The 10,815-nt window shown below is 40.0% G+C and overlaps 1 protein-coding gene across 4 annotated transcripts in view; it reads left to right on the forward strand.

The window, feature by feature from the left end:
* rbm26 (RNA binding motif protein 26) overlaps nt 1-7,256 on the forward strand; it is a 10,284-nt gene extending 3,028 nt beyond the window's left edge. For 2 of the 4 annotated variants that reach the window (XM_013908484.1, XM_005724163.1), the window contains 16 exons: nt 207-449; nt 672-812; nt 923-1,063; nt 1,216-1,327; nt 1,536-1,692; nt 2,719-2,889; nt 3,346-3,447; nt 3,568-3,636; nt 3,722-3,826; nt 3,913-3,987; nt 4,173-4,340; nt 4,609-4,713; nt 4,882-5,085; nt 5,470-5,556; nt 5,716-5,829; nt 6,600-7,256. In XM_013908484.1, the coding sequence (XP_013763938.1) occupies nt 207-449; nt 672-812; nt 923-1,063; nt 1,216-1,327; nt 1,536-1,692; nt 2,719-2,889; nt 3,346-3,447; nt 3,568-3,636; nt 3,722-3,826; nt 3,913-3,987; nt 4,173-4,340; nt 4,609-4,713; nt 4,882-5,085; nt 5,470-5,556; nt 5,716-5,829; nt 6,600-6,689 (2,084 nt within the window). In that variant the 3' untranslated portion in view covers nt 6,690-7,256. The remainder of the gene's footprint in view (nt 1-206; nt 450-671; nt 813-922; nt 1,064-1,215; nt 1,328-1,535; nt 1,693-2,718; nt 2,890-3,345; nt 3,448-3,567; nt 3,637-3,721; nt 3,827-3,912; nt 3,988-4,172; nt 4,341-4,608; nt 4,714-4,881; nt 5,086-5,469; nt 5,557-5,715; nt 5,830-6,599) is intronic. The other 2 variants (XM_013908486.1, XM_013908485.1) reach the window with 2 other exon arrangements.
* The last annotated feature ends 3,559 nt before the right edge of the window (nt 7,257-10,815 follow it).

A 10,815-nucleotide genomic window follows, 5' to 3' on the forward strand; every position in this document is an offset into this window, starting at 1 on the left:
TTATAATTTTAATAAATGACAAATTAAAAGGCATGAACATTTTTTTTTGTATCGAAAAAATATCGAACCGTGACACCAAAGTATCGAACCGAACCGTGAATTTTGTGTATCGTTGCACCCCTAATATATATATATATAATGTGTTCTGTTTTGTTCTTGGACGTTGTATATTTGTTTGTTCTACATAGCTCTGTTTCCTTTTGCAGAAAAGGGATTCTGCATGCAGGGGGATCTGTGTCCTTTCGATCACGGAAGTGATCCCGTTGTAGTGGAGGATGTCAATTTGCCCAGTATGTTGCCCTTCCAACCTCCACCAATTCCAGGTGTGGAGCCACCACCACCCCCAGGCCTCCCACCACCACCGCCTCTCATGAACCCACCACCTGTGAACCTTCGGCCACCTGTGCCCCCTCCAGGTGCCCTTCCACCTAGCCTCCCACCCATTGCAGGTAGAGATTCAGATAATAATTGCTGTATTTCCTCTTTTTTCCTGACACTTTGATTCAAGGTTTTAAAAAGTACTAATAGGTTGAATTAGCATTAAAGCAATTTTAAAGTTTAGGGACTTTTTTAAGTCATCAAATAAATTCTTTATGCTTAAAACTACAAAGTGATATATCGCTACAGAAAAGGGCTACCAAAGATGTTAACTCTTTCTTTATCTGGCACAGGTCCCCCTCCTCCTCTTCCTCCACTGCAACCAGCAGGCATGGATGGTCCTCCCAATTCCATCACCAGCTCCGTTCCCACCATTGTCACCTCTGGGATGCGCTCCTCGCTTCCACCACTCTCAAGGCCACTCTTCAACTCTGGTAATGTCTCTAATCTCTTATGTAGTCTATATAATTTTAGATTTATAAATTGGTTGCTGTACTTTACCCCAGTATTTTATGAGCTAAATGATCCTCTCTCTGCTGATCAGATCACTATGACATAGACGTGTACAATCCCGAGGCCCCCAGCATCACCAATACTTCCAGGCAGATCTATCGTCACCGGGTCAATGCCCAGAGACCCAACCTGATTGGTCTCACTATGGGGGAGGTCGATCAGCCACACAGAGGTATTTTAAACCATTTGAACTTTGAAAAGACTGTCCTCAGTTATATGTGCATTTCATCTACTGCAATCAGAAGTGTTTCTCTAGACTTGTATTCTCCTTTTATGAGCCACATGTGTTGGTCTCAGAAATTAACCTATCAGTCTTTGTTCCAGCAGACAAGATTCCCAACAACAGTATGAGAATTGTCATGGAATCTGATTCGAGGAAGAGACCCGCTCCCTCTCATGATGGAGGGCTGCCCACCAAGAAACCTTGGTTTGACAAGTAAGAAACACTTTGTTTTTGTTTGTATTTTTTCTATAGTATGTAAATGGCCTGTATTTGCATAGCGTTTTACTAGTCCCTAAGGACCCCAAAGCGCTTTACACATTCAGTCATCCACCCATTCACACACACATTCACACAACAGCACATGTAAAGAGGGGTATAATTTGACACATGTGAATTGGTTAATTTTCTCCTCTCTGCTCAGAATCAACTTTAACAAACCCAACCACCAAGGCAGCCACAAAAGGGCTCAGTTCACTCCTAACGCCAAGCTGCTTGTTCGGCAAATTCCCCCCGAGCTCAACAACATCAGCAAACTCAACGAGCATTTCAGCAAGTTTGGAACCATCGTCAACCTGCAGGTCAGTTTCTGGATATGGATGTCCCGGCTTTGATCGTTGTTGGTTATTAACACGTGTAGCCACAGTATAGCGCAATCATATATGCTGTTCAGTTGGTGATTGATGTGTGAACAGTATGCATGCATGGATCTGGTATTAAAAGGTTAAAGAGTCACACATGGTTTGTCTAGTGGTTTAGATTAATCTTCTAGGTTGTCTTTTAGAAATAAAATATAAAATTATGCCATAAAGCTATTTGAGTAACATGATTTGCAACAGCTCTGGTCCAACATAAATCTGACAGGCAATATCAATAAAGATATCACATGTCAAAATTAGAGATTGACTGCTAAGGTATCTTCAAAAACAACTGCGTACTCTTTTACAAAATACATTGATGTAGTTTTAGGCTTTGAAGGATTGGACAGTAAAAGGTAAACATAATGACTTTTGGGATGATCAGGTGGAACTAACACCATGTAACTGCTCTTGTGTCCGTTTAGGAATCAAATAATGTTGAATTGACTGTTTATCTCATAAAGATGACTTGATAACTTCCCCTCTACCCTTAACGACAAGTTTTGACACCTCAGTATATATCAATCAAGACGTTTCCTGGAAGCAGCATAGGCAGAAACTACCCTCGCTAACTTCTAATGCACACCGAATTATTTTGTTTTATAAGGAGGCCTGAAGTATAACGGAAACCACTCACTACGGCTTTCAAGATGTAAAGAGTTAAAATTTCAGAGTCCGATAAAGCCCCTCGTTGTGTTATCAGGTTTGTTTGCAAGAAAACTGACTTTGATCGTGTCTATGTGCTACTGTTAAGGCAAATATCCAGATATTGGCTTTAAGCTGCTATATTTCTGTAAGTTCAGCTAAAGCTGAAGATAAATCTGTGTCATGAGTGAAGCTGTTTGCGAGTGACTTAGCTGACCACAGCTCATCACACACACATTGTTATCCCCTTGAGTGACCGTGGTTTTCAGATTGTAATGTGTTGTCCTCTGTTTGTTTTAAAAATGGTTTTAAATGTTTTTACAGGTGGCCTACCAGAGTGACCCTGAGGGGGCACTGATACAGTTTTCCTCTCCTGATGAGGCAAAGCGGGCCATGCAAAGCACTGAGGCGGTTCTCAACAACCGTTTCATCAGGGTACACTGGTTTCGTGAGGATGGAAACGATGCCCAGGGCCAGTCTCAGTTACAGCCACAGGTAGCCACTGTTAAAGTCAGCCGTCTCTCATAACACGCTTTTGCAGACTGTTATCTTTACACACTTTAAAATAGGAGGCACTTGCAAACCAGTGGATTCATTGTGATTACAGATTCACAGTAATACAAGTTCCTCTAACTTCATCAGCTTAAACAAGAACACACCACAGCCAATGTTAATGTTTTAAGGTGTGAAATGTATTTCCTGTTTTAAGAGTATGTTTTGATATTTTGCAAGAACTAGACACTGTGCCACATTGTCTTCTCTTGACTCTCTTTTTGCAATGTAGAAAACTCGGCGGCTGTAATACCTGTCATTTCTGCACGTACAACACAAAGAACTTGTTTTGCTGTCTAAAAAAATAAATGCAGCGGAGGCAAATCTGGAAGAGGGACAGCCTATTTATCCGCTAAAATGCCTTCCATTTCACAATTGTACACCGTCTTTGCTTTTCAGCAGCCTCCAGCCACTTCCCTGAAGCAGTCTGTCAAAGACCGTCTGGGACCCATGCTGCCCCAGAATTCAGGGCCCGGTCAGGAATCCGGTGCAGCCTCACAGGTGTGTGTAGGCGGTCTTGCTGAGGATGTGTTTTGTTGCGTGTACTTGTCAAAATTTGCCCAAGGTCTGTATAAACATTTCCCCCCTTTTTGACCCCCTCCCCACACCCCTTTTGTGCAGAATCCCACTAAGCTGTCAGTGAAGGATCGTCTAGGCTTCTGTACAAAACCAGCAGCTCCAATTGAAAAAGTAAGTCTCCACTCTGTGTTCAGAAGTCTTTGCGTCCCTTTTAAAATGTTCTCCTTCTCTTGCAAATGTAATTGTTTTCTCTCAGTTTCAGGTGTGTTCAACGTCCATGGGACTCACAAAGACTGTGTACAATCCTGCTGTCCTGAAGACAGCACAAAGGACCTCAGAGGAAGCTTTGAAGAAGAAACAGGTGAGAAATGGATGGAAATTTGGAGGGACAGTGATTTATAAGTCGAGCAAAAAAACTGTATCCAATCCCCATTTCTAATTACACAGGAAGCTCTAAAACTGCAGCAAGATGTGAGGAAGAAGAAGCAGGAAATATTGGAGAAGCACATTGAGACACAAAAGGTAAGATGCAGAAGGAATAAAGGCTTCTGTTGCTCAGTGTTAATTTGCATAGATTTGGATGATTTGAGTAAGATTATTATGTTTTTTAAAAAAATTTATTTTCACCTCAAGTGTTTAGTAATTATTCAAATATGGAGACATCAGCAAATGTTAAACTTGTATTTCTCTGCTTATGTCTGCCGCAGCTCCTGATATCCAAACTTGAAAAGAACAAATCAATGAAGGCAGAGGATAAAGCCAAGATCATGGAAACTTTGGACATGTTAACAAAGAGCATCACCAAACTGCAAGAGGAGATAAAATTAATCTCAAGCAACAGCAACCCACTGCGGATAGCAAAAAGCAAGGCCCAGGTAGTGTTACCTAAAAGAAGAAATACACCGATATGGTCAAACAAAAGCCAACTGATAAGAACCTGATGGATTATTATTGATTTGATCTTGATTTCAGTGATTGAGTTTTTTCTCTCCTTTTTCTTCTAGTATATCACAGAAAATGGTTGTAACTTGCTGTTGCTGTTAGATTCTCCCACACTTGATATATTTGCTTGTTTTCTGTTTTAATTTAAAATTCTAGTTGATGGCCAGCATTTATTTTTATTAAATCTGCTTTCACTCACAGGCACAGAAAGAACTGCTGGATGCACAGCTGGATCTGTATAAGAAGACTCAGGCTGGAGAGGACACAGCCCTGTTGAAGATCAAATATACCCAGCTGCAAATTGAGGTATTGAATTAAAAAAAAAAAAAGAAAGAGGGCAAGCTTGAAACCATGTATAAAAATGCTGCTTGCACAGTCGCCACTCGAGGGCAGACTTGTTCTTGGAATTTCAAATGATGAAACATAATCTCCACTCCAGCTGTGTTCTGATGTGCTCTGATTGTTTTCTTTCAGGCAGCTAAACGGGGGCTGCTGTCACCAGGGCGGGGCCGGGGTGTCCATCCTCGGGGCCGCGGTGCCGTCAGGGCTCGGGGAAGGGGCTCTAGGGGGCGAGGAAGAGGTGTGCCGCTGCACGCAGTCGTGGATCATCGACCAAGAGCGCTGAAAATTTCTGGTTTCAACGACGCAGACCGCATAGATTTGCTACCACACTTTGCTGTAAGTGAACCTAAAACGGAAAAAACAGACATTTGATAGCAGCCACTGTGCTGTGTAACAGTGTAAAGTGACAGGATGTTAAAGTTTTACGTTTGGTGAGCATACAGTGCTCATCTAAAGATAATCATAATAATACATTTAAGAGAAGATATTAAAAATATTGACACTGTTTAGTATATAGCTGTGTTATATAAGGTGTAAAAAATATTCCATATTCATAATTTCCAGTGAGCTTAACACTGTCTACACTGCTTCCTCTGCATTTTAAACCAACTGTAGGTTAACAGCAGGCCACGTTGCTGGTTTGTTAGGAACATTTTCCTCACTGTTGTGATGTATTAGTTTGTTCAATGACCAAAATGCTTTGCTTTCCCAATCCTGTAGCAATTTGGAGAAATTGAAGATTGCCGGATTGATGAGGCTAACCTGTCCGCGGTCATCACGTACAAGACGAGAGCGGAAGCAGAGCAGGTGATGCACTTTAACATTCAAACAGTGAAATGTCTGTTTCATTTTTTTCTGCATTATGGCTCGTCCTTGGATTAGCAAGGATAAGGCACAAAGACCAGCAGCTAAGCCTGGTGTTGACACCTGCCCCCCCTCTGTCTGCTTTATGTTGTCCACCTGCAGGCGGCTCTTCACGGAGTGAAATTTAATAACCAGACTTTGCGCCTGGCTTGGCATAAGCCTGTCACCACTCTCACTACTGCGGATGCTGACGAAGCAGAACCTGAGGAAGATGAGGTTTGTGGATGTTTCTCACCTTGCCTTAGTGTTGGCACTGTTGATTCAGTGTGGGGGATTTTCTGACACGTGAGTCACGAGGAGAGCATTAGACTTATTTCTTCCTCATGCTGCTATTAAATCCACTTGGAAATAGTTTCTTTAGTGAGGACATTTTTAGATGTGCTCATCTCAGTAAAACTTATCAAATATGTTTCTTGTATTTAACAGCCACAAGGGGGAGCTCTTACACATCAATGCAGGAACTGTACTAGGATTGTACTGATCAGCCAAAATATTAAAACCAGCTGCTTAATATTGCATCCCATCACCCCTACTCTCTCCCATACTTAACCCATCATGGCACTGGGCTACATTGGCAATAGATTCAATGGCAATTTGTGGATCAGGATTTCTTCCATTCCATACCAACACTCCTCGGCCCAGCTGACATCATTTTGGACGTTTCTGGGGATGAAAAAATGTTGTTGTAGATGTCACGCTTCTGACTGCCCAGGGTTTCCCATCAGAGTATTGCATTTTCACTAGATGATCATTGTTGATTCACTTTATCTGTTTGTGGTTTTAATATTGTGGCTGATCACACTGATCAGCCACAATAACAGTGCTGGTCAGTGAAATTCGCACAGCCCCTCATACCTTGATTACTCTCAGATGGAGAATTTAGTTTGTCTTAGGACCTTTTTAGAAAGAAACAGATGTGTTGTGGAGTTTTCTGCACTTCTTAAGCACGTGTAGTAATCTCAGTTTCTTTTCTTCTGTCCTATCAGTACCCAGAAGAGTCTCTAAGCGATGATGCGCTGCTGGCGGACGACGATGAGGAAGAAGACGACAACGAGCCTCGCCCCTGGCGCAGATGAGGCTCACTCAGATGTTTTTTTGTTTGTTTGTTTTCTTTTCTTCCTCTGGTTACACTGGTGTGGAGGACAAGTGGAACTTTAGAGAAGATTTCAATGCTTGCTTATAAATCAGCAAGACACATTTCACTTTGGCTAGATGTGTTTTTTCCCCTAGAATTGCTGTAACTGGCAGAAAAACCATGTACAAGTTTAATGAATTTCATTGTGTATACCAGATGCAACAGTGCTGATTTTTTTTTTTTATTGCTCTTAATGTAGACCTTTTTTTTTTTTCATATTTGGGTTCACAGAATACAATTAGTTTGTTGGGACATATGACAGCTGATCACTGAAAGACACATTTTTTTGAGTTCCTAAAAATAAAAAAAAAGCTGTGTTATAATTTAAACCAATGACAGTAGCTTTTGCAGAATAGTGTTAGGTTGACTGGTTTAAACGCTTGTGTGTAAATATTTTATGAATGAGTTTAAGTGATTTGTATGAAAGCTTGGCTTCTAAGTTCTTTGCTTTACTTTGGATTGTACAAAAAAATAAAGAATTGAAATGGTCTAAAACATGCTGCCAAAAAAAAAAAAATCCCTCCCCCGTTTCCCAAAAGAAAAAACAAAACAATTGGCAGTGGGGAAAAAAAAAAGCAGCCAAAAAAAGAGCTGAAAAAAGACCATTTCAACAAACCAAAAAAAACCTTCATCTTCACCTAAGAGCAAACTTCCTAAAAAAACCCAAACAAACTCAACAGCTTTAACTGGAACTGGTAAGTGCCATGTAGCACCAAATGGCATATAAAGGTAAGGCAGACATCATGCTGTATATCTGTTTTTGCAAAAAAACCAAAACAATTGGAAACTGATTCAATCTAAAAATGTTTTTTTTTTTTTTTTGTAGGAGCTGTCAGTGTGCTGCAGCTTCAACACATCCTTCTCTAAGAAGCGTCAACATTTTACGCTAATCTTGTCATGTTGTATCGACTGTATCAGTCTTTATTTGGTGCCAAGCTCAATGTGATGCTGTATTAAAATACAGAAATATTTTATAAATTGGGGATTGATTATTGTGTGACATTAAGATATATGCAAAAAGTTCGAGTTTGACAGAACTTTGTTTACATCGCACACTGCTGTGCTGTTTGTAACGGGAGTAATTGTGTTTAAAAATTGAACACAACAGTATTAAGTAACAGTTTTGTTTTCTGTAATGATGCATCATTTTGATGAAACAGCTTTGTGAATCTGTGTAATAGCTTAGTGTTGACTTTACGTGTAATTCTGGATTTTGTTCTTGTACCAAAAAACATTCAGAGCAGTCGTCTGTTCCACTTGAGGTTTTTGTGCTTTTTGTTAAATGAAGAGCCTGTTACTGATAGTAGCAGTCAAATGCAGGTATCCATTTAAACCATGGCAGTGTTCATGGTGAGCCTCAATACCAAAAGTCTTTGAGCAACGTGGGCCATAAGAGAGTGTCGTATAATTTGGTTGGTTAGTTTTTGGGCTGACACATTTTTTGTAGTTCTGCCACTGTACCTCCACAGTGGGCTTTGAATCAAACAAAGTGAATAACATTCTGCTTTAATTTAGGGGTTTAGCAAAGCATTACGTTAACTTTTAAGGTAACAAATCCATTTTTAGAGGCACAAAAAAAATTAGACACTTGACTGGTTAACAGTTTAAAGGTCAGGTGAGTCCTGTTTCCTTGTTATTTCATGATAAATGAAATGGATAAAAATGATACAAGAACCATGCCACATTATCTATCATATAAACTAAGGCAATTTTTATTGCATGGGCGTGTATGGCTGCTGGTGGAATCAAGTCACTATTGTTTATTGATCTAACTGCTGATAGAACTAGTGGGATGAGCTGTGGCGTGCACAGGCCTTTACCCTCTGCTCACATTTCAGTGCTTCACAGTGCAGATGGATAATCACCTGAAACATACTGTAGGAGGAAAAAAAATCGTCACCTGATCCCAACTTAAAAGAACATGCTTTACAGTTAGCGAAGACAAACCCGATGACAAAAACACTCACGAACAAGCAGCGCCTGAAGGTAACTGCAACTGTGCAGGCCTAGCAGAACATCTCAAGTGAGACATTTGGGGATGCCCATGTGTTCTAGACTTCAGGCAGTAACTCACTGCAAAGGATTTTCATCCAAGTATTGATACAAATCCTTATATTTGAGGATTATTGTCTTTTGTTCAGTTGCTTTTGAGCCTCTGAAAATGAAAGCAATGTATAAAAACTTAATAAAAGTTGATTCAAAGCTGAAAGGCTGCACTTTACCTCGATTTTTTGATTGAAAAATCTACTGTGGCGGTGTACCAAACAGTTACAGACCTAACTGTATTCAGGGTAGGTCTTGCTTAATTGATCAAGATGACACAGACCCACAATCTGTGTGGATTACACAGACCTGTCACTAAACAAGACGCATTATATGAAAGAAGGCCAGAAAATGTTGGGAAGCTAAAAACTACATCAAGTATTTGAAAATAATGGCTAATGTGTGCTTACTTAGACCCTTCATTTTAAACATCAATGAATGTGAGTGGCGGTGTTTGGCTAACAGGAATTTTGCTTACTGTATGGTGTTTGTAGCATGCACTACACCTGCAGAGAGGCACTTCACAATCCCTCAGCCATGAATGAGATGGGACAAATAACCCAATCAGCGTTCTCTAGTTCATTGTTCCTCTGCCACCCCCGGTGCCTGTCAGGCTTGCAGAGATAATTGTGAGAAATCTGATTTGCTCTCTTAGAATATCTGCTGTTCATCATTTAAACCCTTTCCCCCTGTGCCACCACCAGAAACACGTTCCCTCATCCCTCGATCTCTCAGTATGGGAGTGCTTCCGCCTCCTCCTGCCCTCATTTACCTATGGTGCCACCAAAACTCGTGCAATCGTATTCTTTGATAACACAACCAGCTGTGCTTTGACCTGCACACTTGTGTTCTTGAAGCAAGGCCTGGTAAATCTAACTTGTGAAGTTACTGCTTTGATTGACATAGATTTTCCTGATAGTTATTTAATAGCACTTCATGGAACAGCTGTATGAATGAATGAAAATTTGGAGTTTGTGTCCCAGGGAGTGTGCAGCTGTGACCAGCATGCAGAAATGTCCGAACCTGCCTCCCTATTGTGTCTCAGTCGGAAGAGTCTATTTATACACTCCATGTGAGCTCTGAAAATATGGGATAACAAGTTTACAGCCTCGATGTCATCCATTATATACAATTTTACTTTCTGATTTGTGTCAAAGAGACAAATGGCATCAAAACTTGGAATAAACTCTGTCTTGTTTTTTTTCTTTCTCCTATATAGAAATGGAAAAATAAAATCCTTTTACTGTGATGTGCAAAATGCAAAACCAGTGGCAATGATTTGCAAAGCTTTCCAATTAATTACAATATTGTCAATTACATTATTGTTCATATTATTAATAATATTACTAATTGAAATAGAACATTTAACAGAGAACATTTAAAATGTGGAAACAAATATTCATTGTTTTCATTTTTGACATTTTGGCTCCTTTGTCCTCTTCTTTTATAATTCCTCAAATGATTTTAACACGTGACACCTACAGATTACAGACGTGTCTATTGAGCACATCTCCCACTACCAAATACAAGCAGAAAGTGAAGCATTGATGGTGCCTTCACATGCTTTCAATGCCTAATGCACTAATGCTCCTCCATATGATTCTAGATGCTCTCTTTTGAATTGTTCAGTGAAACCCAACTGCAAGATCATTCTTCTGCTTAGAGAATACTACTACTACTACTACTACTAATAATAAAGCTTGTAGCACGACAAAGTTAATAAATGTAAGAATTTAACAGTTGTGTAGAAACTGTTAAAATGTACTTGTTATTTTTCAGGCATATAATAATTTGAATTCAGTAACAAACTGTTACTGACAAAACAGTTTTTATTGCCAAATTTGAGTGGCCACACTGGACTCCTCAGAGAAGTCAGAAATTAATCAAACATAACACGTAGGGGAGACCGGGGATAGTTGTAACATGGGTCAGTTGTAACACTTTCAATTTCTCCAATCAGGGCTAAGTTTCAAATGATGTGACTCATCCTGTGCATGCCCAACTCAGTTCTGCTATCACATGTG

The sequence above is a fragment of the Pundamilia nyererei genome, unplaced genomic scaffold, assembly GCF_000239375.1.
Source record: "Pundamilia nyererei isolate P.nyererei 1_Seehausen unplaced genomic scaffold, PunNye1.0 scaffold00011, whole genome shotgun sequence".
In the NCBI taxonomy this organism is placed as follows: domain Eukaryota; kingdom Metazoa; phylum Chordata; class Actinopteri; order Cichliformes; family Cichlidae; genus Pundamilia; species Pundamilia nyererei.